Source organism: Ailuropoda melanoleuca, chromosome 1 (genome assembly GCF_002007445.2).
Source record: "Ailuropoda melanoleuca isolate Jingjing chromosome 1, ASM200744v2, whole genome shotgun sequence".
NCBI lineage: Eukaryota > Metazoa > Chordata > Mammalia > Carnivora > Ursidae > Ailuropoda > Ailuropoda melanoleuca.
Genome location: NC_048218.1, coordinates 169,759,063 through 169,785,167, shown reverse-complemented (window position 1 = coordinate 169,785,167; position 26,105 = coordinate 169,759,063). Strand labels below are relative to the sequence as shown.

Sequence of the window (26,105 nt, the reverse complement as noted above, 5' to 3'; positions counted from 1 at the left end):
ACCTATACTCTAGATTATTCCTCTGCCTCCTCAAAGTTTCCCATTTAACATGAATGCTGCATTTTAGCACTCTCATCTTGCCACCACCCCCTGACCTTCAAACACCTCTAAATATCATTTTTGAATGGAAGGAAATAAAAGAAATAACAACCCAGACCACAGCCGACTTCTTCCATCTGCCTTCCTATATTGTTCTCTCCAGTTACAGAAAGATCTTTGCTCAAGCTTCTTCTATCCTTGATAGTACTGACATCATCTGTTCTGGGAATTCCTTAAAATTTACTCCTCCCTATAGAATCCACTTCTTGTCCCAGATTTGTGGTTCTGTAGCTAAACCCCAAATCTAGTGTTTCCCTCCCTATACACTCCCTCAGAGGTTTCATCCAATTGCAAAGTTTTTATGATGACTCCAAAGCTCAGGATATGAAAAACTACTTTTCAAGCTTCAGTTCCCTTAAGCTAGAATTCCTTAGATCCAGCTGTTGACACACATCCCTTCTTGAATGCATCTCAAGCTCATCATATTTGAAATGAAGCACATTATCGATAACAAACAAAATTCACTCGCCAACTTAATCATTTCCATCAGTGGCAACTAAAAAACCTGATGGACTATCTGTAGTCTTCCCTGTGTGTCATACTTTCCTTTAGCCTGCATACCACGCTCAGATTCGTACTTCTAGAACACTGTTTTTTATAAGTCACTTAGAGCTTATGAACCTGTAATAGCTCCCATTACCATCTGCATTATGCTCAATGTCTTTTATCTAGCTATTCAAGTTCTTATATCAAGTAGTGTTTACTGATCTACTCAACAGAATTTCTAATCTGAAACTTAGCCAATTTACTTACAGACCCACATCTTGCTGAGATCACTAACTCTATGTATATTATCTGCCATCGCCCTTTCTAAAAAGTCCAAAACTTATACCTACTTTAAGACTTATCCTCTTTATGAAAAGCTCCACTGATTCATTCTAAAAATGTAAGGTAAACCAATGTCAATTTCCTATTTTTGATACTGTACTACAGTGTATATAAAATGTTACCATTAGGGAAAGCTGAATGAAGGGAACATGGGAGTATTTTTGCATCTTCCTATCAGTCTATTATTCAAAATATTATTGATATTTTATATTATTTCAAAATAAGAATTTTTAAAAATATAGAGTGGGCATCAACTATATATATGCCAGGCATAAATGGGGTGCTGGGGTCACAAAGAAGAATATAATACACACCAAACCTTCCATGCACGTTTACCTTCCTTCTGGGAGTGTTATGGACTGAACTGTGTTCTCCCTCAAATTCACACACTGAAGGCCTAACCCCCAATGTGACTGTATTTGAAAACTGAGCCTTTAAAGAGGTAATTAAAGTTAAATGAGGTCATAAGGGCAGGGTCCTGATCCAAAAGAACTTGTGTCCTTACAAAAGGAGAAGAGGCACTGGGAGTGTGCACATATAGAGAAAAAGGCCATGTGAGGACACAGATAAAAGGTGGCCCCCTGCCCATCAGGTAGACAGACGTCAGGAGAAACCAAACCTGCCAGCACCTTGCCAGTCTCCAGAACTGTGAGAAAACAAATTCTGTTGTTTAGGCCACCCAGCCTGTGGTATTTTGCTATGGCAGACTTAACAGACTAATATAGGAGTGAGGGATGAAGTAAAAATATTAAACTAAGGTACCATAAGATAAGCACTATAATAGCCATACACCCAGAGACCAAGGAGCACAGAGGAGAGAGGGACTAGCACTGCCAGGAGGACTAGGGAATACTTTTTAGAGCATCATTTCAGCTGGGTCTTCAGAGATTAGTGGTAATTTTACCACCAGCCAAAGAATGAATCTCTAAGCCAAGGAAATTACAGAAGCCTGCAAAGCATGGTGTATTTGGAAAATACTGAATATTTCGGTATTGGTAAAGAATCTTAAAAATGAAAGTGCAGGAGATAACAGCTAGAAGGGTAATGTTGGTCTATTTCATAAAGAATGTTGTATTTCAGGCTTAAGATTTTGATTTAATGTGGTAAGTAACAAGGAGCTGTAGAATATTTTCAAGCAGTTAAGTAACATACCCAGATCCCTATTTTTGCAAAGAAACTCATACTCATGGAAAACTATAAATTCATTACAGATGTATACAGATTTAGTTACAAAAAAATTCACTAAATAACTGTTTACCATACTAAAATCAGAAATTATATATTTGACAAAGAGGACTGATTAAATATGTAATTATTAAAATATGTATAATATTTAATAATGCAATAATGATTTAATGAAAGTTTTTAAAGTGGGTTATGAAACAGTAGGTACAGTATGACCCAATTTTATAAAACAAAAGTACACATATACAAAGAAAAAAAAACTGGAAAGATATGTATACACATACATACACATAGAATATATATATGTATAAACACATACATAAATTTATATATAGCAGCATTTGTATCTATTTCAGAGTGGTCAGATTATTAGTGATTTTTAATCTTTTTTTTTTCCTATCTGAATTTTCTAAATTTCTACAAAATATGTTTTATCTGTGTATTAAAGATACAAGTTATTTTTAAATAATTTTATTACAACATAATTCACAATTTTAAAACACATATTCAGTGGTTTTTAGTACATTCACAGAGTTGTGCAGTCATCATGCAACCTAATTTTAGAATATTTTTCTCACCCAAAAGGAAATCCCATACCCATTACCTAACACTATCCATTTTTCTACTCCTACCCTACCCCTAGCCCTGGGCAACCACTAGTATACTTTCTGCCTCTATGAATTTGCCTATTCTGAACATTTTATATGAATGGAATCATATAATATATGGTCTTTTGGCCTGGCTTTCTTTCACTCAATGTTTTGAAGATTCATAAATATTGTAGAATATTCCACTATATGGATGTGCCACATTTATTTATCCATTCATCACTGATAAATATGTGGATACTTTTGGCTATCATGCTGCTATGAACATTCTAAGTTCTTTGTTTTTTATGGTAGTACTAAAAATAAAGGAGGAATGCTAATTCAAAAGACTACTAGTAGGCCATTTTTATAGCAACAGGAGACAAGGTCATTAAGTAAAGCAATAGCAGTGTGGACAGTGAAAAGGGATACATTTGGGAGGTGCCACCATCAAGTTTTGGTGACTGACTGAACATGGGGAATCAAGTAAACAGAGGGTCAAAGCTGTTCTGAGGCCCCTGGCCTGGGCACTGGGTAACATCCTACACTGAGGTGAGACATGCAGAAGGAGGTGAAGTGCACTCAGGCCCGTGGAAGTGTAAAGGCCTGTGGGGTACTGATGGAGACACATGAAACCTGGAAGAAAGGCCAGACAGAAAGGTACAAACTTAGAAATCATGGAATGCAGGTGGTGGTTGGATGAGACCGTCCGGGAGAGCATAAAGATGGAATACCAATAGTCGAGAGACAGAAAAAGGGACAAGAAGCCACAAAGCAGACTGGAAAAGACAGGTCTGAGGAGGACGGGGACAGTTCCAATAGTGAAAGAAAAGCCAAGGAATGAAGATGTTCTAAGGAAATGGTCTCAGTGTAAAAGGGTACAGAGCAGCCAAATGAGTTGTAGGTAAAGTGTTCACCAGATTTAGCAATTATGAAGTCACTCATGAGAAGGTGAAAAAGTTACTCAGAGATCAATAATTGGCATAATTTGGCCTACTGTCAGAGAGGAGATACAGAGATGGGAGGGAGGCAGAATCCATAACCTGGCTGCACACACTGATGCCAGGAGTCCTGGGCAGGGAAGGACTTGGGCTCATTTATAAGGACAGAAATACAAATAAGCCCCATAAACACACGGTCATTGCCTTTGATTTCCTTTTGGGAATAAAAAAACACTAATTTTCCTGGTTTATGAAATGCGTCCTTGTTTTATCCTTACCATCATTTCTAATACAATTATAGTTGTTTTCTTGGTGGCACTTCTGATCGTGGTCCCTTCTTACAAGATTTTTATATACATTTTTTGTAGGAAAATGTACACAGTATACGGAAAAGAAAGAGTAGGAGGATACTCAGCGCCTGTAACTCCACCACCCAGGGTAATTAGCATTAACACGCACCTTGGTTTATATGCTTCTGGACCAGATTTTGAGGAGCACGTCACTGAAGCTCAATCTTTTGTCTTCTGCCTTTGCTGACTTACTTAGAAGGGCCTATCCTGCCTCCACATCTATGTATCTACCTTTATTTCCTTCTGTGTTTTGTGATTTCATTTTTTTAACATTTAAATCTCTTAGCTATCTGAAATGTGCTGTAGCACAGGGTATGGCCTAGGTAATCTATTTTTTTTCCTCCAAACAGTGGCCCAGTTCCTAGCACCATTTTTAAACTCACCTTGTCCTCTCTCCATTGCTTTGAAATGTCACAGTAGCACATGAAGTCCGAGTTCAGATAAGCACATTCTAAATTCTTATATATTTAATTAACAGAGAGGGAGGTGGATTTTCCTGCTTATAGAAGTTCTGATTATCCCAACTGTAGTCACAGAAAAGCAAAAGCTAACAAAGATATTCACTCAAAAACTAACAGACCACTTGTAAAATTAGTTTCTACTCAAGTATCTTTCCACATTTAACACTAGATGAATCCCTGGCTGCTATCAACTTTTTACATGGGTCCATCTCTCACCAACTGTTAGAAATTGTTGTAAATACAGCATAAATGGGCTGCAGAGAGAAATTATAAATCTTGCAAACAACGCAAGATTTAAAGCAGTTAAAGTAACATTAGAGATGCAAGGACAGTGACGAGTGAAAATCTGGCAATCATTCCAATTAATTAAGAGAAGAAAATTGACCAGAGGATGACAGAATAGATGTTTCTGGAGAAAATTATTTGCATATGAAAGGATTAAGAAAGACCCCCACCTAGGGAAATGGATGATTCACTGGAATATTTTTTCCTAAAAAGAACTCTGTCTTTGTAAAGGTGCTTGTAAGGTTAAATGTGAGTATCTATCAACATGCCAAAAACAAACAAAAACAAAAATCACACAAAATTCTTTCATTGTTGTCTCTAAGAATTAGCATGAATTGTAGGCATAACATAAATTTTGGGAAATACATGGTAAAATATACTTACTATTAATTTTAACTTTACTTATTTTTCAACTGAACCTTTTTATTTTCCCAAATAAAAACAATAAAATGTCGGTTCCAGTTTCAGGTAGTCTTCTTCTAATACCAATTAGTCTCAAACCTTCCATACTTTAATCAATTTTCAATGTTCTATTTGATGTATCAAGCTCCCTTGTTGTTATTGCAACACTGCCATTCACTGTTACTTTTTAACAAATATCCCGAAAAAGCAAATTTTACACTCTTCTTTTTTAAAATTTACTGTCTGATCTTACATTTTTTTCTCTTCTACCTCTAGAAGTCTTTTGTCAAATTCTCATAAGTGCCTTATAGATTTTACATTAGTACTTACAATAATTATTAATAGAAGCTCACATGTAGTGAGAATTTGCTGTGTCAGGCATTTACTAAGCATTTTCCAAGTACTGCTATATTTAATTTGGCTAAAAACTCTGGTAAAGTGCCATTATTGTTCCTATTTATAGTTGAAAAAAACTGAGAGGCCGACAAGTTAAGAAACTTGTCGGATATTATATAACCGCTAAAGGACCAAGCTAGCTCACATACTCCTGAAGTCAAAGTCCACTTTACAATAGCACAATTGACCCTTGATCAATGCAGGGGTTGTGAGTGGCGACTCCCTGTGCAGTGGAAGATCCATATATAACTTTTGACTCCCCAAACACTTAACTAAGAGCCCACTGTTGACTACAGGGAAGCCTTACCAATGACATAAACAGCTGACTGGGATACATTTTGTATGTTGTCTATCTTATACACAATACACTTATAATAAAGCAAGTAGAGAAAAGAAAATGGTATTAAGAAAATCATTAGGAAGAGAAAATACATTTACAGCACTGTACTGTATTTATAAAAAAAAAAAAATCTGCATAAAAGTGGACCTGTGCAGTTCAAACCCATGTTGTTCGAGGGTCGACGGTATTTTGCCATTTTGGAACTCACCCCTTTTTAAAACAAAAATGAACAAATGGATTCAGAAGCTATTTAGTAATTTTTCCTGAGGCCTTTCCTATGTTGAATTCGTCTAAATTTCTTAAATGAAAGACTTCAAACTTACAAAAATTCAAATAAAATGTAAAACCAACAGCTAGATCACACTGACAATATGAAAGTAAACACCAAATGCCTTACCAAGCATCTAAGTGAGACCTCAGAAAGCTAAATTTAAATGCTACTGAAATGGGTCATTTGGAAGAAGCCTCAAAATAACATCAACCCTTAAGGTAAAAAAGGTCATTAACTCAAATTTAAAATACTAAAAAGTAGGAGTTTTAAATATATCTCCCCAAAGGAGAGAATAGATCCTTATTTAAATTTTTATTCTCTATTTTCTCCTACCCACTTAATACAGTAAAAATGTACAAAATACTAATTTTGGGGTGGTCCATATCACATCTAAGAGTAAGTTTTCTGACCCATACTTGTTTATCAAACTGTCTTTGCTTTCTGCCCCCACCCCAAATTGGCTTCCTTAAGGTGCAGGAATCCAGCAGTGCCAATGCAAGTACAGTTGAAGCTATGGCCCATTGCCACTTCTGATTCATTTGACCACATTAGGAGAATAGTCCCTTGAGGCACTTGACCAGCCTGGATTGTCCTTAAGCCTTTTTTCTTGCTCAGCCTGCCCTGCTGTGGGGCCCACACCACCTGCTCTCCAAGCTTCCATCTGATGGGCCATCATAACCCCCTCCACTTCTTGTGGGGCAAAGCATCACTTAGACACATGAAGGTTAAAAACCTATACAGACGGGGTACCTGGGTGGCTCAGTCGGTTAAGCATCTGTGTTTGGCTCAGGTCGTGATCTTAGAGTCCTGGGATCAAACCCCATCTTGGTCTCCCTGATCAGCAGGGGACCTGCTTCTCCCTCTCCCTCTGCCTCTCCCCCCACTGGTGTCTCTCTCTCTCTCTCTCTCTCTCTTTCATAAATAAAGCCTTTAAAAAAAAAAGAAAAGGAAAAAAAACCCATACAGAAATGATAAAAAGCTCCAGTATTCATGAAGTTAAAATGACTCGTCTCCAAATACCGTAAGTTTGGCCCACCTATAAGTGCATTAAGTTTTACATATGTGCTTGACAGAGTCAAGTCTTAGATGTAATTAGGGCCAGTGAAATATCATCCTAGACACTGAGGTCATAAAAGGAAGCCTCTGGCCATCTAAGGCAAATCTCTCAGCCTTGAGCATCTGCAGGGACAAAGCAGGTAACAAACCTGTATAAGAAAGCCAGCTAGGCCACTAAAGGCATTCACATTTCAATTTTTTAAAACACCACCCGGGTGGCCCTCTGTGACTCTTGCTCTAAGGGGATGCATACAGCTGAGATTAGAGAAAGGACATTTAATTGAAAGTGCAAGATTCCCCAGCAGAAAAAATGTGAACACCGGAGCTACAGGTAGGAGACAAGTAAGTCTGATGGTTCTACAATAAAAAAAAAAAAAAAAAAAAGACAGATACCCAGAAAAGGGTGAGCTAAATCTTGATAGAGCATCTGAAGGTTGATAAAAGCAAACAGGAGAAATGTGAGGCAAAAAGTCCATAAGGAAATTCCCAGTGGGAAAGATTTTCAAACTCTGGATGCCAGGGAGGATGTTGTCATCATGGCCTTTACTGGAGCAAAGAAAGGGCACATCCAAGGTGCCAGGCTCATAAAGTCATAAGGCTAGAAAAGACCAAGGGTTTTTTATTCTGAGATGTTTATCCATCTGCCATTTAATAGGGAACATGGTAAAATGACACACACTCCTGCCTTGTAATACCAACCACTAAGTCACTTCATCTTCCTAGGCCTCCTTACCTCAGCTGTTAAGGGAGGGAGGCGAATCAGATGATTTCTGAGTTCCTGCCCAGCTTTTAAAAGAAGATCATGTCTGTGAAAAATGCTTGTAGGTTTATGCGTTCAGTAACCCACTCCTTTCTAATATGCCACTTTCCCTTCATGTATTCTGAAACAACCATTACAGCTACACTAACACGGTAAATTGCACAATTACTGGCTTGAAGTCACATAGTATTTCTTATTATCTCATGATAATGGGGATCGTGGCACCTACGGAGATAATAAAAATGACGCGCAAAACAAAGATCAATCTTTAACATATTCCTCATAGCAAAGAAAAGACACTGTATGAAACTGTGTCTGCCCTTTTCCTCCCACACTGCTAGACTGATTTAAGTGAAAAGAAGGCCAGATGAAGAACAGCTTACACAGGAGGAAGCTTGGGCTAGAAATGTATTTGTACCACTATGATCTGTGTGGCCTAGAGGGAAGCACAGTGGGTTAGATTTGGATTCTAGAATGAACCCTTCTGGCTCCATGTAACTCTGGGCAAGATACCTAGCTTTTCCTAAATCTGTTTTCTGTTTACAAAACAGCAATAATTCTACATGTTTCTTCTATGTCAGAAATGTGCTAAGTACAGAAATAAGTGTGTGAAAAATTTGAGTTCTAGGGAGGAAAGGTACAATAGGCAATAATGGAGCATGTTAATGACAGACAGCACTGATTTAACAACTTTTTAAAACTCACTACCATAATTAGATCAAAGCAAGCGGGACAGAGAGTCACTCAACCAGAGTCAAAAACTGGGTCGTGGGTAAGTAGAAGCAACGAAGACCGTGACAGTGCAGCACAGACGCACAAAGCCTCAGTCTCCCCAGTGGACCAACCTTGGCTAGACTAGGCATGAGGCACAGACCTGGTTTATAGACTCCTGGTTTGTGAACAAATACATTTTCCATCTACCTGCATTTTTTCTTTTCTCCCTCTCTCCCTTCTCTTCCTCCTTTCCTCTGCCCCTTTCTTCCACATATTCAAAAATTTTGTTCCAAGGGCTTATATGGGCATGCCCTCAAGCTGCTTCTAAACCTAGTTATTTAAACAAATGACTGAAGTTTCATAATCAATAAATGTGACTAAGGGAACATATGCTCTCTCCAGGTGTCAAAGTCTTTGCTCACACCATTGCCAGTGGTCACTAAGAGGCTCAGGCAGGGAGGCAGAGAACAAAGGGCAGAGCTGCCCAGGCCTGCACCTACAGGTAGGTACGCCAGCCAGTCAGGGGGCCGATCCCATCTCTTTCTTAAGTTTTCTCTTTTTTATATTTGTTCTTCTCCCTCAAGCTTCCTTTGTTTCTCCAATTCGCAAGGAAGGAGTGAGAGCCATGGACTGAGTGCCGATCATAGTAAATAGTTTTCATTTACTATCTCATTAAGCATAAATATTTATTTCTTACAAAAATAATCCTATAATAGGGGACAGAAGACAGATGAGTAGAGGCCAAAGGACCAGTTAGGAGGATGCTAACAAGGGCAAGATGAAGAGGGCCTAAATTAAGACAAACTATATTAGAACTGTTTCTATATGGAAAGATATTTCTATTCTGAAATGTCATATTAGAAACATTCTTTTGGAATAAAAGTTAGGTTCTATGCAAGTGTAAACAAGGTAAAAAAGATTTCAAATCATGGAATATAGCAACCCGTGACGCCAAACCAGCTATTCACCCCCCCAAATTTACAGGCTGAATTAAAAGTATATCCATAATAATGGTAAGAATTACAGCTTTACTTTTTGAGTGTGTCTCTATTCCAAGGACTGTGCTAGGTGCTTTACAAACATCTAAGGCCCCAGTGACAAGGAAGGCATTATTATACCTACTTTCAAAAGGAAGAAACTAAGACTCTGAAAAATTAACTAACATATCCAGGGGCACATGAGCAGTAGGGGATAAAGGCAGGACCCAAACACTGGTCTGTCTGCCTCCAGAGTCTGTCCTTATTAGATTATGCTATGCTGTCTCCATGTTTATCTTTTTAAGTTTTTGCTTGCATTCCTTTTTACTTCTAGGAATGCTGATTGAGGGGAAAAGGAGCAAGAGGAAGAGCATCAGCATGGTGGGGACGGGCACACAAGGCGTGTAAGAAGGAAGAAGAGGAAACCACAGCACTTCTCATACCACGGTCCTTGTTTTAGAAGGAAATAGATACTACAGATGTTGCATTGAATTAATGCGTTTACTTTATGTTCCCTGCTGTCGCCATAAAGACACTAAGAGGGAAGCAGTACTCGGGCGCTGCTGCCTCTGAGGGACCCAAGTGCAGCACCACTGATTGCTTAGCCCCTCTGGCTGCGGAAAGGGCAGGGCTGGATGCCCACGGCCAGCACTGACTGCTCATGTTGGGGCAAGGTGGAGCTCCCTTCACCTGGGCCTGTAGGTGCCATGTCTCTGCAGCCTGTTCACATCTCCTGATCCCAGTCTTTTTGTTTGTCTCTTCTCCCCTTATTCTGATGACCACAATCCAAGCAAACAGCAGTAGGGATGGGACTCACACATCTGGATTACATTAGCTGCTTGTATTATGCTATTGACATTTATGAAATATGGTATCGCGAGACCACATTTAGTAAAACTTTTCCTTAAAAATAGTTTTATTCTCTAATCCACTTTTTATTGGTTAGAAGCAAAACAAAATGGATCATATATTTAAAAGCAGAGGGAAGAAAAAAGACATACCATTCTAGAAATGTCTAGCAAGCAAATACCCCAAGAATATTTATCCAAGTGGTTACCCTGGGATATCTGAGGGGAAATGTGAAAGCAATTTTCTTGGCTATCATCACTTTAATATGAAATGTAAACCCCAAATACAACCTCAGGCACATTCCTTTAATTTGGGAAAAGTAGTCGTGCTTAGGGAGCGTGGGACGAAGCTCTTACCTGGCATGACCATGGTCTGCGGAGCCGCTGCATCCGTACTTAAGCAGAGACGTCCACCTTTGGCTAATCGATCACAGAGCAAGGTGATATGTTTCTTCAGTCGGCTTGTGTCTTTGGGTATGTTCAGCTGGCTGCTGAGGTTCAAAGCCTGCTCCTTTGAACTCTTTGATAGGCAAGTCTTCAAGAGGTGGGAAATGGCAGCATCCACTGTTTCCTCCCAGCCCTGGATGCAAAAACCAATTTTGAATTTACGCCAAGATGAAAATGAGCAAAGTAGGCAATTGACTGCTAACCAGGTTATAAAGATGGAGTGTTTATGTCCAAGTGTTGGGGGTTGAGAATTTGATTTCTGGAATATTTCATACCAGTCTGGTTTTGAATTCTAACTCTGTCAGCTGTTTGACCTTGAGCAAGTTACTTAATTCCTCTTAAACTCATCCTTATCTACAAATGACGATATTAAGAGTCTGTAACTCCAAAGGCTGGGGAGATTAAATGAGCTGATATATGAAAATCACTTAGCCCTGTGCCAGACATAAGTCATAAGTAATAATAATCATCATCATCTCAGGTGTAGGTATATTTGATGATCTGGATCCTGAAGCTGCCAGGATTATAGTTCATTTTGCTTTATCTATCTGCTAAAAGAGAACTGGCCAGCACAGGGAGGACCTTTGGAGATCTTGGGGGAAACTGGAATGAAGAAAAACCCTGGTGTCTCTCTCAGCTACTAGTCCCACAGTCTTGGGGCTGCAGACAGAAACCAGGGGAGCTTATTTCAAGACAAATTTTGTGAGACATAAGCCTATCTAGTCCCACTTCACTGCCCAGGTGATATAATATGACACAAAGTGAGGAAGTGGGCCACTGACCTCACTTTTGCTGGGACTGGTATGGCTCTGCTACACTGAAGACCTCAAGAAATCCAGTGTCACCTTAGCACCATGAAGGCTGCAATCCTAGGAATACCAATGCTGGGCAGGGACCTCGTCTTCCATCATAGAGGGTACCAGAACCAGCAGGACTGGCATGAGGAGGCGCCACCCTCAGGTGGGTTCAGATAAAAACAGAGCAAGAAGCAGAAGTCAGCTCATGAGCTCTCACTAGGCATTGCCGGGGAGTCCTGGAGATAGCTAGGTAAGATTTTTATAGAGGTCTGGAGATCCTAAGCAGCATGATAAGCAAGTCTAAGTGAAATCTGGGTATTGTTGCCAATGTGACTCCATTTGTACCCAGAGGCTGGTAAAACCTAGAGCACCATGGGCCTGACAATCAAAATGAAACTATAAAGGAAGACACTGAATGAATTTATGTGCATAGAATGCTACAGAATAGTCCAAGCCCCTTACATAAGAGGTAAGAAAACTGAGACTCAGACGGAAGCCTACTGTTAGCACCGCTCCATCCCCAACTTAAGGGCTAAGCCACCTTTCAAATATCCAAACTGGATTAGGTTACTTCTCACCTTGTGCTGCAGTGGATGGATGCACGTTTGGTTTCCCCATGAGAGTGCCTAGAGTTCTCTGCACCCCTAGCACTATGCTTGATAAACAGAGGGTGATCAAGAAATGTGTTAGCTGGACAGAGAGATGGTAAGACACAGAACTAGGGTATTAGGGTTGGGAGGACTTTGGAGATCTTTAGTCCAGTCTTGTGGCAATTTTCCTAGGACCCTGTTTACAACAGCAACCATCTGCCTAGGCATAGTTGTCCTCACAGTCCAAAATTACTACTTTTGGAGGCAGTTCACTCCTTTCAGGGACATGTGTAACCAGCAGAAAGCTACTCTTTTAGTGAGCCAAAGTCTGCCCCGTTGGCCCTGAGTCTACCCTCCAGAGCCATGTGCAATAAATCTAACCTCTCTTCTACATGATAGCCCTTTGTATCTGTGAAGACAGTTCCTCCAGCTCTTCCCTATATAAACATGGTTTCAAGTTTTCTCTCTGTCCTGACCACTTGCATTTGAATGAGCTCCAATTTTAAACACTTAAAAATTTATACAGCTAACTACAGAACCCAAAACTGACCTCCAAGACACCAGGCTGGGGTTGGGAGTGCCAAGCAGGCAACAGCCATCTCTTCCATTTACTGGGAATTCTCCCTGCCAGCCTGGCCTTTGATGGCCTCTGATCTCTTGGCAGCTGCATCAACTCTTGATTCACCATGAGCGATCGGACGACTAAACTCTAGACCTTTTCCATACTTGCCACATGTCTTCCTTCTGTGCTTACGGAGTTGGTTATTGAGACTTAAGTGCAGAACTCTATATATGTCTGCTGGAGAACTTCCCACTAATTGCCAAAATAAGGTTTTTTACCCTACTGAACCATTATATACTACTGGCCAAATTAGGATACAAATTAATTACAGTGATCTTGAAAATCCTTTCAAGAGATGTCAAAGACTGTGAAAACAGCTTCCTACCCCAAACCACTGAAGAATAACAAACCATTAGTTACCATAAAGACATCTCTATACAACTATTCAAATCTAAACTAGACCAATACCTAAAATTGAATTTGTATTGGGTTTAAGACAAAATAGTAAACCGGGTGAACCAGAGGACATATTTTCAAGTTGCTTTTGGAGCCACTGACAGAGAACTCTGGACTATAAGAAGGAAAGATCCTTTGTATATAATTTGGCATTTGTGTGCTCTGTGGTCATTTCAGCATTAAAACAGTTCCTACTATATTATAGACTATTTGTTGAAACAACCTGTTTTCATAAGTAGATTACAGTAGCATATTAGATAATTTAAGTAGATACGGCATTTAGTTAACATAGAGGTAGTATGAATTTCCTTTCTTGCTGCCAACTTGCAGATCAACTCAAAAACCATGTCATGTTTAGGTAGTTGGCATGGATATTTCTTTAATATAATGAGGCATGATGCCAAAACTTCAGAAGGATTGCTACTAAAATATAGGACTATTATTTAGAAGGACTGTATTGCTAAATAAACTCAAATATGATAATAAAAGGAATGTTTATGAGACAAACGAAGAGCCTTTGAAATGAGAGTTTTGTTAAATAAAAATGCAATGTGATAATTAACTGATCTAATACATAGCATACTTACCTCATGAAATGTGAGACAAAAATACGTGGAAATGTAGAATCTTCAAGTGTGAGAAGCACCTTAAAGTTACACTATTTTAACCATCTTTTTGGTGTTTGAATCCACCACCTTTATTTACAGCTCTTAAATTGACAAGTTTAATGCTGTTTTAATGTCTACACACACACATGAACACAAATGCACACACACACACACCATCCACATACCTAAACTTTATCCTTTATAGTTGAGTATCAATTGTATTAGTAATTTTGACTCTTCTAATTATAAGAGTGAAAGAAAATCTTAATTTTGGGAAAACTGTGCTAGAAGTGTCTGGAAGGGGAGAAAATACTAAACATATGCTCTTCAGTAAGAACTGATTTGATTTTGGGGCACCTGGGTAGCGCAGTCGTTAAGCGCCCACCTTCAGCTCAGGGCGTGATCCCGGCATTCCGGGATCGAGTCCCACATCAGGCTCCTCCGCTGGGAGCCTGCTTCTTCCTCTCCCACTACCCCTGCTGTGTTCCCTCTCTCGCTGGCTGTCTCTCTGTCACATAAATAAATAAAATCTTAAAAAAAAAAAAAGAACTGATTTGATTTTAGTTTTCAAATCCCAGCTATCCCACGTGTGGCTTTTAGAAAACAACAGTAGGTAGGAAGTTAAATAAATAATGTGTGAATCAATCAATAAATAAATTTAAAGGGCACCTGGGTGGTTTAGTCAGTTAAGTGTCTGCCTTTGGCTCAGGTCACGGTCTCACAGTCCTGGGGTACAGCCCGGAGCCCTGTGTCAGACTACCTGCTCAATGGGGAGTCTGCTTCTCTCTCTCCCTCTGCCTTGCCCCCGCCACTCGTGCTCAGGCTCGCTCTCTCCCAAATAAATAAATAAAATCTTTTTTAAAAATGTTTAAACGAATTTAAATGTACATCTTACTCTGTTTTATCTTCTTTATAACCCATGTCAGTATTAGAAATTAGTTTATTTGCTAGGTTTTTTGGTGTTTACTTCATCTAGTTTAGTACTGATAATTAGGTTTTTCTTTTGTTCCCAAGGTCTCAGCTCAACCCCAAGCGGTAACTTCACTTTTGTCTTAGTCCTTTCTACCTGGGCCCCTACACTGGGAGCTTGCTTACAATGTCACTCCTTGATGGACTGCGGCTGCCTTGCTCCTGCCAAATGCCCTCCAAGGAACTGGACCCAACAGGTGTGACCCTGCTGCTTGACTTGTCTAATGCTATGTTGCCTGCTGCACGCTTTCCCCAACAAGACTTCCCAGTTTTTGTTTTTGTTTGTTTGTTTGTTTTTGGTAAAGATTTTTATTTATTTATTTTTGAGAGAGAGAGACAGCCAGTGAAAGAGGGAACACAAGCAGGGGTAGTGGGAGAGGAAGAAGCAGGCTCCCAGCGGAGGAGCCCGATGCGGGGCTTGATCCCAGAACGCTGGGATCATGCCCTGAGTTGAAGGCAGACACTTAACGACCAAGCCACCCAGGCACCCCAAGACTTCCCAGTTCTTAGCTTTCATGTTTCACCTGCCTGTGTGGAGGCTGCCATACACCATGTTGGTCCCAGATGCCTCTCTGTACCAGTGTGATGTCCCATTTCTATGAGCCGGCTTTTTAAATTCAAGGCATTGGCCTCTCCTATCTGTTTCTCCTTCTGACTGAAGTCAGTCAAGTGAACTATGCTTTTTGTTATCCAGAGAGCAGGCAGCCATGGCTGAGTTTCCGTCTTCTGCTCTACCTGCCCTGCTACTCTGCACTGGTCACTATGCCTAAATACCAGCACAAGAAAGTGGCTTATGAGAAACAGTGAGAAGCAGCAAGTTTGACCACATTCGTAAAGTTAATTTCCTAGCGTATCAACCAAAGTTACCCAAAGAAAAAGGAAAACCAGAAGAGTATTCTCAGACCACCTATGCACTAAAACAACCGAGTTGAAGACAGCTGCCCTTAGGATACTAGGTTCTGACTTAACCTCAGTCACCTCAACTGCCCCTTCACTGTATGATCTCAGATAAATCACTTGAACTCTGTGGGCTATATCTGAGGTCTCAATAGAACAGGAATAACACGATTTGCCATGCCAGTGTGAATGGTAAGGCACTCTGAAACCTTAAGTGGAAGATACTATGAAAAAAAGCACATATATTCAATCCTACTTTAAAAAAAATTAGAAAATACAAATACACCATTGAAATCCAATGCACAAAGTGACATCTTTAAACTGTTATTCAAATTATAAACTTCTGAAAATTTATGCTTATAATGAAAACACTACCACATCATTAACTATAGTAGTATAAGGGGAAAAACCACAAAATGCCATTACCAACTGTGCACCCGGTCAGTTCTAAGGGAAAGAAGAAAGGTGAAAGAGGAGATTTGTCTAAAGCAGTAAATGGAGACTATGTAGCCTCATCCAGGTTTCAGTTGAGGGGAGAAAACTCTAAGAAATACCTTACACTATATATTTGAAAGTAAAATAACCTTTACATCATATTCACTTATCTGAAAAATAAAACTGTATCAAAGAGGAATAAATTTCCTCCTGAATAGATGTAAAGGATTCACAATGAGAAGTCTTTGGTATTTATGATTGCTCCACAGAGTCTTACGGTCATTATTACTTTGTATTATATTGTATTGTGTCATACCAGCCAAGATAAGCTAAAAACAACCACAGGAAGGGTTACTGCAAACCGAAGTACAAATAAAACTTGGTTCTATATTTGTAAATTATACTTTTTGGAAGATAAGAGACTTTTTCAGGATTTATTTAGGTTCAGGATATTTCCAAAGAATAGACTGTACTCAGTGCATATTCCTCTCATGCAGAGGGCTCAAAGTGTTGAGCTATTTACCTTTGAAAAGTAAAACAGACCTCTGAACCTAAAACACAATAAAATCAAATTTTTTAAAATGATACCAAGCTTAAGGGGATTAAGAGTACACTTATGGTAAAGAGCACTGAGTAATGTCTAGATTGTTCAATCACTATACTGTATGCCTGAGACTAATATAATATTTATGTTAACTATACTGGAATTAAAATTCTAAAAAATAGGGAAAAAATGACCAAAAAATAAACACAAACCTTTAAGAATTAAAAAAAAAAATGATACCAAGCTGTATGGCCTCTATGGCATCTTAATAAGTTTCAGATTTTTACATTCAACAGTTTTTATAAAATAAAGAAAAAAAAATCAGCTTTAAAGTTTTCAACCTACTGCTAATGAAATGAAACACTTGCCATTCTTTTTAAATTTTAAACTGACGTGATTTATTGGACGTTTGGAGTTCTCTTATTTCTTTGCCATGATTCAAAAGCTGTAAAAGTCTAATTCACATTTCAACCAAAAGTACAACAGGGTACTAGGTTTATCAACACTGCTTTGTGAAAATTGCTTCCTAATGGATGACAATCTAAAAAGTCTGGCAAACAGAAGACAAGTGCCCTTCACAAAGTTTAGTTGCAACACAACCAGGAAGCACGAGATTGTTTCAAACCAACGTACTCTGATGCTGTTTTCTCATGCTTATGTTTCGCATTTGATCTGTGCTCCCGTTCTCTCAACGCTACCTACAGATTACTTGAAGTATCATAAAACTTGATCCTGGATAGCCATATTCATTTTTAAAAATATTTTATTTATCTATTTGAGAGAGAGACAGAGAGAGTACAGAGGAGGGCAGGAGGAGAGGGACAAGCAGACTCCCTGTTCAGCACAGAGCGGGATGTGGGGCTGACATAGGGCTCAACCCCAGGACCCTCAGATCATGACCTGAGCTGAAGTCAGGTGATTAACCAGCTGAGCCACCCAGGTGCTCTAAAGCCATATTCAGTTTTAAAATAAAACATCAATGATGTCCAATGGAGCCAATCACCTTCACTAAGCACTAACAATTGCTTCAGGAAAAGCTCCTGATCAACATGCACTATTCAGAAGCAACTTACAAAAAAAATTAAGACTGGAAAATCAAATTGATAATGAAGATTCCAGAGGAAAACTGCTTCTAGAAATGGTAGATTAGGTAATTTCGACTAATTACCCCACTGAAAAGAACTAGAAACAAATACATAAAAATCATTTCTTTGAAGGTACAAGATAGGGGCAAACGGAAGCCCAAGAAGGTGAGGCCCAAGAAAGTGAAGTTTGATGCTACTTTTCCCACTGAGGTCATTAGCCTGACTGATATGCATCACTGATCCTTCACTTATTCGCCATTTCATGCTAATAACTTATGCTTGCTTATAATTTCCATGTAAGGGTCAGCACAGATCATGAAGAGTGCATTGGCTTAGAAGTCAGAAGACCAAGGCTGAACTGTGGCATCTTTCCTTACAAGCTGCTTGTCTCTAGGAAAATTATTTTAGTTCTCTGGGTCTTGGTTTCCTCATCGGTTAAAAACCAGAAAATGAATTTCCCTTGCCAGATGCTTGCAGATTTGAGACATATTTAGCAATTGCATGTACCTTAATTCCACGTTATCATTCTTACTTGCAAGAGTTCTCTCTAAAAGGTTATCTTTTCTGGGCTGGTTCCCATGAATAACAGCCCCAGAAATAACAGCAGAGGCAGCAACAAGAGTAAAAACCTCTTATGTGCTAGAAAATATGCTGAAAATTTTACAAATATTATTTTGGTTAATTCTTACTACTATCCTATGAAGGTAGGCATTACAACTTCCAACTAAGGCTCTAGATATAAAGTATTTCAGCACAAATGGCACAATTATTAAAAGGAGGAGCTGTGATGGAATCCAGGACTGTGCAGCTCCAAAAGCCCCCGCTCCTTATCTCCCCATGCTCTAGATTTTTGAGGAGACAGAACAGACCTTTACACAGCTCCATGTCAAAAATGGAAAGACTTGTAAAGGGTGGAGATGGGAGGGAGAAGGTCAAGAATTCAGGTTTCAGAGAAGAATTAAATTTGTTAACCTTTTCCTGACATTACACTGAAAATTAACATCTGTCATAGTAGCCAGTGAAAACACAAGTAATATTTTCAGAGATCAGCCTGAGATCATATTGTAAACCACCACAATTGCTTAATATATGATAGTTACTTAAATGGGTCAGTATATATGTTTGTGTATTTGTTTGCTGTTTTTAAGTAAATAAAAGTTACTTTCATCCTAAGAAACTTAATGAAATTAAAAAATAAATCTTGACCACTATGCTACAGAGCACTCTTTCCCATTTCATTATATGTCTCACAATCTACTGTCATCAGATCATCTTAGGCTCCTTTTACTAAACTGGGCTTTAGAAAATATCATATGAGGTCTTCTCCCAGAAAATTTATAGGCACAATTAACATATTCACAGAACCAAAATTTAAATCAGCTTCTGGAGTCACATGAATAATCTGCATATAATTAAATAAGATTTTACTGCATATGATCTATGCCAGTGTGGATGAGTCAAACATTCAGAGGAGTCCATCAAAGCTTTAGCACCTGCATAAACTACTGAAACTGACACCTAGGAATGGTCTTAGGACACCATGTCCCCTGAAAACATAACAATGGTCAGACTCGACTCTGATGAGTCTGAATTATAGTTGCTTGTTTCAGGGACTCACTATTAAGAATACTTGAAGCAGCCACTCCTATAATAAAATCATAAGACACATGGGGTCACAGACTCCCTAAGTACCTGCATATCTGATGGAGTCTGGGGAAAACTTAACAAAGCTAGACAAGAGAACCATGTGAACAAAGTAAAGGCATCAACTCCTTCCCTGTGTTCTCAACAATCTCAAAGAACAAGGAATGACTAAACTCAGGGGAAAGTGTCCAAAAATACATAAAACCACTGATTTAAGTATGAAGATGTACAGGATCCTTTTCTTTCTCTTTTCTCTCCTCCCTTTAATTAGTTTGCATTTTTCAGAACCAACCAGTAGCTTCACTATTTTAAGATGTGACTACCTACTTCTTTCTTGGTCAAGGCCACTAATGGATCTGAAACAGCCACAAGAAGGTCCACATACTAGGTTTCTATTTCTATTTTCTTTTAAACAGAATTCTGGAGAAGTAAGGAGAAAAGGTATTTAGAATGGTCTGTGAAGTTACTGAGTGGCACATCATTCAATGTTAGTGTCATTTTTCACAGCGATCAAGCTAAGGTAACAGAAATACAACAGCACGAATCTCAAAGCTCAATAATAATTATTTACGAGATGGTATGTTTATCCCTATATTGATCCTAATTTTAAATGTCTTTGTCCATTTAATAAAGCACAGTTTGAATCAATATAGTCATTTATTTATTTTATGAATATTTACTTAGAGCTGACTGATACAAGACATATATATACGTATATATATACATATGCATATATATGTGTATATATATACGTATATATATATTGAGTTCATTCCAGTGCTATGTGAAATAAACCACAAGTCAATTAAATTTGTCCACTAAATTTCCCAGTACAGAATCCAACACAGGTAGACATAAGTACAAAATATAAGTTATACTTATCCTTGTTAAAGCAGTCAAATTGGAGAAGAGTAAAACTTCAGTATGATCAAGTCTTCTGCTTATTTTTTAATTGGATTATTCATTTTTTGTTTGTTGAGTTTTATAAGTTCTTCATATATTTTGGATACTAACCCTTTATCAGATATGTCATTTGCAAATATCTTCTCCCATCTGAAGACATGAACAGACATTTTTCCAAAGCAGACACAGAGATAGCCAACAGACACATGAAAAGATGCTCAACATCACTGATCATCAGGGCAATACAAATCAAAGCTACAATGAAATATCACTTCATACCTGTTAAAATGGCTAAAATCAACAACACACGAAACAACAGGTATAGGCAAGGATGGGAGAAAGGGGAACCCTCTTGCGCTGTTGGTAAAAATGCAAATTGGTGCAGCCACTATGGAAAACAGCATGGAGGTTCCTCAGAAAGTTACAAATAGAACTCACCTATGATCCAGCAACTGCAGTACTAGGTATTTACCCGAAGAATACAAAAATACTAATTCAAAGGGGTACATTCTCCTCGATGTTTATAGCAGCACTATCTACAATAGTAAAATTATGGAAATAGCCCAAGTGTCCATCGACTGATGAATGGATCAAGAAGATATGATATATTCAGCCATAAAAAGGAATGAAATCTTGCCATTTGCAACAATGTGGATGGAACTAGAGAATATTATGCTAAGCAAAATAAGTCAGTGAAAGACAAATGCCATATGATTTCACTCATATGTGAATTAAATAAATAAAACAAATGAGCATAGGGAAAAAAAGGTGCGAGGCAAACCAAGAAACAGACTCTTAACTCTAGACAAACTGACAGTCACCAGAGGGGAGGTGAGTGGGGGAATGGGTTAAATAGGTGATGGGGATTAAGGAGGGCACTTGTGGTAATGAGCACAGAGTGTTGTATGGAAGTATTGAATCACTGTATTGTACACCCAAAACTAATATTACACTGTATGTTAACTAACTGGAATTTAATTTAAAAAAAATTTTTTTAAACCCTTTAGTAAGATCACTTGGTCTAAAGTTTCCCCATGGAATCAGGTTATTCATTTTGTGAGCCCTCCAGTTTAGATTCAAACCTTGCCTGGTATTTTCTGTGTGACCAGGGGCATACTTCCTCATCTGTAAACTGGAACTAATAGTCTTGAGACAAGGATATGAGTGCAAACAGTTTATCCGAGAGCTGATCCAAGAAGTACCAGGGCTAAGTGAGGAAGTGAGACCGGGAAGGGGGAGAGGCCAATAAACTGTGCTGTCAAGTAATTACCACTAAAGGCATCTGGTGCAACCCTGTTGGACTACTCTGGGAGGCTGTGTATAACATACCTTGGACTTTCCTGGCCAGAGGGATGAGGGAGCTGGGGAATTAATCTACCAACTCCCACCAGTCATTGACTGAACACAGTGGCTGTACACCCTCTGCCAAACTGGAAGAGTCCTCAGGCAAAAAGCTGCACAGGTTCAGAAGGCAGGAGTTTCAGGAAGAGATACGGGCAGATCACACATAGCATCTGCTCCAATCCCCTACTTCCAAGGTACATAGTGAGAATTAAATGGGGTAACATATGTCGAGTCCTTGGCCAATACATAATACTTAATAATTTTCAATAAAAGTTAATTTTATTACATTATTTTGAATTGTGGGAGGCAGGCCTATCTCTTTCTTTCACCCCCTCACCTTCTCCCTCTGTATGTGTGTGTGATTCCTCTCCTTTTTTCTCTACAAAACAGGGAAATCCTCTAATTAGTGAAGTTTACAGGATTTGGTTCTGAGATTGCTAAAAACTATACAGAAATATTTATAACCTTGAATTAGAACAAATGGGTTAGAATGCAACTAACCACTGCCATTAAGTCACAGAAATTAGATTTTATTTCCAGGAAAGTGGAAAGTCTTACTACTCCAAAGGCAGAAAGTGAAGCATATTCCTGCTAACAATATCAGTGATTTCATGTGCATATTCACATTCACTGTGGTGGGAGAGAAGGCCTGGGTTCTTGCAGTTCTCACAAATGACATATAGGGAAATTTAAACTCAGATTTCATAACTGTGTTATGCAATCTGCCAGATTAAAAGTGATAGCAATAGGTACTCAACCGTCATTACTTTTCACAGCTTATTTGTGGCGTTCTCTTCAAAAAGCAGCAACTAGTAAGATTTTTTTTCCTATATATGTGAAATCTGCTTCTGGTCAAGGATGTCTGCTCCAAGATGGAAAGCCAAGGCCTTGCCTTTTTCAATAATTTCCTGTCCCCAACTCAAACTACTCAGAGGTTCCCTCTTAATAAAAAAAAAATGACTATAATTATAATTCTTTCAGTCTGTACTTAAAATTACATTCCATTAATTCCAGGAGTTTTTTCCCCCACATTTTAACATCTCTGAAACAGGGATGTATCTTATCTAACAACTGCTGGCTTCCAGGCTCCAATAACACTATCGTTGTCAGTGTCTGTGTATGCACAGCCTTTGTCCCAGCTGTTCTGATATTGACACTTCAACTGACATATGTGCAATGCTCAGACTCTCCTATTGAACTGTCATTTAAAGTGTCTTTAAACATTCTGCTATGACTCACTGAATAAAAAAAGTTGGAATGATGCAGTTGGAAGTATATTTTGAAATTAGTGAAGCAAATATTCATGACAGAAGAATGATAATAATTCATATTTTCTTGCAAAAGCAAAAGCCAGGTGCTTTCCAGGATGTAAGACAAGAAGATACAGATAGAAGAAATGTGTTATGTTTTGTTACTGAGATACATGCACACAGGTTACCATCCTATTCCAAGCAATACAACTGAAGTAGGAGAAATTACCAAATCCCCAGAATAGATGCGGTTTGATTAATTAATGTATCACACAGAACTACTGTTCAAGCAATAAACATCAATTTGCCTAAAATCCCCTGCTAACTCTGGATGGAAGCTACTTAACTTCCAGCAACATATGATTCAGCTGAGGGCAAAAAATAAAGCTTGGAGCTTAGTCAAAAAGGAAAGTATTTAAAATGGATCTCAGAGGTTCTGAAAAAAATCAGGACGGTGGCATGCTCTGAAATGCTGCATCAACAATGCTCTTCATGGCACAGAGGTCACACACATGGCACACAGGACAATGCTATGTGGAAAAACGTGGATAGCAATGAAATGTAGAGTTTTAAGATGAGTTAAGAGAATCAAATTTTGAATGTGAAGAAGTGTCAAGAACACTTTAACCAATTTATGTGGCTTGATTCTTTTTATTCAGGCACAAGAGTAATAGATGATAAAATATATGTCTAAATAAGTCTAAAAGAGCTCCTTCAATACCTATTAAAAACCTTAAGTGTGACCAAAAACACAGTGTCATAGTTTGACAGTGTTGCTGTTGNTTTTTATTCAGGCACAAGAGTAATAGATGATAAAATATATGTCTAAATAAGTCTAAAAGAGCTCCTTCAATATCTATTAAAAACCTTAAGTGTGACCAAAAACACAGTGTCATAGTTTGACAGTGTTGCTGTTGTTTTTTTCCCCTAAGTGGTCCATAAAATAATGCTGCAACTTAGAGCACCTTATTGTTGAAAACCAGTAGTTGTATTAATAGCTAATAATTCTTAGATGATCATCATATGCCCGGCTCCATATTTGGTATTTTACGTACAGTATCTCAATTAGTCCCCACGGGAATCTCGAGAGGTATATAAAGGGTATCCTCATAACACCTGCACACCTTTGACAAGTAGTTCCCAAATGAGGTCACAGATGTAATGCAATTTTTTAAAACATGGTTTAGCACCTCTATACTTGTAGTAGTAGTGGTAGTAGTATTTTGGTCTTCCCGACGATATAGATAACTAAACATCAAAACCCTGAATCTGAAAATGGTGATGGAGACACCCAAGGGAGGCTCAGTGTGTGGTCTACTTCACTGAGATCAAACAAGCAAGGTAATTTTCAGTTACTTTGTGTGAAAAATAGAATTTGGATTATGTCTTCTTGAGGAAGAAAAACCTTGGCATACATTTTTTTCATTAAATGTTTATTGTGTTTCAGTCAGTCATTTGTAGTAGGCCACAGCCAAACTTAATTATGCAATAAAGAGAATACAGTACAGGAAAGGCTATACCTGCAATGCAAAAAGAAACTCCATGTGCAACAGCTCCTCAGATGCTGACGTGGCCCTGCTCCCAGGCTAACTGTGGGAAAGGCAGTGAGCCTCTGGTTCGAAACACCTCTGAACTGGCAGATTCCTCGCCCTGCACAAACTGCGTTTTCCATCAAACTCTGGGCATGCCTTCATGAGAAAGGCACTAGAGAGCCAAGTTCGCTCACTTTCTTAATCTCATGTTCTTCCTCTGTACCATTTGTTTACTGGTTAAGGAGGAATATAAAGTGAAAGCAAGGTGAAATAAAATCTGAATTGCCATTCTCACCTCCCTTCAAAGCAGAGCTAGTCCTTGGGGTCCAGTCTAGTTCACCACTGTACAGATAAGGAAACTAATGCTTAGTTCCATAATTTGCTTAAGGACGTGGAGCTAGTTAAATATTTGCCCCCCCCCAAAAGATTTAACCCCAGTCTGACATAATATTCTATTCAACTGATAATACCAGTTTGTATTTTCCAACTGTTAGCATTTAGGTTGCTTTCAGTATTTCATAATTATAAAAATAAACATGGTACCAAATGGATTTTAGTTTACTACTTTCAGTGCATTAACTTAGATTAGTGGTACCAAGTGCTAGATTTGTTTTATAGCCCATCTTTTCCTAGAAACCCATGACCCTCTGGAAAGCCTATAGCAGAAAGAGGTGGGTATGTCTATTTTACTTCGTGTCTCTCAGCACTATTTATTACCAAGTTTGGCTAAATCAATATAGGTGAGGTGTACCTCATAATTGTTTTCATTTGCATATATTCATCACTGGTAAGATTAAAAATTTTTGTATTTACTGGTTTGAATTTCAGGACATGTGAATGAATATATGTATAATTACATACATGTGTGGTGGTCTGGCTATCAATCTATATCTTTTACCATCCAGGCAGGAGAGATCAGGTTTCACTCTTACAGAACCCAAAAATATTTGAGGTTGCTTGCAAAAAATGGGGGTGGTGCAAAATGGAAGAAGAATGCTTCCTTTTTAAATAAAACTATACAGTTGTTTGAGGAGAATCTGCAATTGTGTGGAACACTAAAAGAAATGGGGTATCGAGCAATCCCTAGATACTTATATCCAACTGTATGCTTAATTTAAGCTTTAATTCTATGGGGATGTAGAAGAATCTGTCCTTACATTTATTAGAATACAAGACAAGTGGGGCGCCCCTATGGTGCCGTCCGTTAAGCAAGAGACTCTTGGTTTTGGCTCAGGTCATGATCTGATGATCATGAGATCGAGCCCCGAGTTGGGCTCCATGCTCAGTGCAGAGTCTGCTTGAGATTCTCTCTCCCTCTCCCTTTGTCCCTCCCCCAACTCACTAACACACTGTCTCACTAAAACAAATAAATAAATCTTTAAAAAAAAAATACAAGACATTGACAATTTCAGAATATATAACGAGAGCTATATTATGTCATACACCCTAAGTGAGATTCACAAGAGAATGGAAGCCAGAATAAAATAAGGAGGGAAAGAGAATTGATCTGCCTCTAAAAAAGGGTGAATAGAGGGGTAAACA

At 38.6% G+C, this 26,105-nt stretch overlaps 1 protein-coding gene across 5 annotated transcripts in view; it reads right to left on the bottom strand.

Moving 5' to 3' along the window:
- The window catches only part of BBS9 (Bardet-Biedl syndrome 9), a 429,330-nt gene that overhangs the window by 60,626 nt on the left and 342,599 nt on the right, over positions 1–26,105 (bottom strand). For all 5 annotated transcript variants that reach the window (XM_034670282.1, XM_002921839.4, XM_034670287.1 and 2 more), the window contains one exon: positions 10,858–11,080. In XM_034670282.1, coding sequence (XP_034526173.1) covers positions 10,858–11,080 — 223 coding nt within the window. The remainder of the gene's footprint in view (positions 1–10,857; positions 11,081–26,105) is intronic.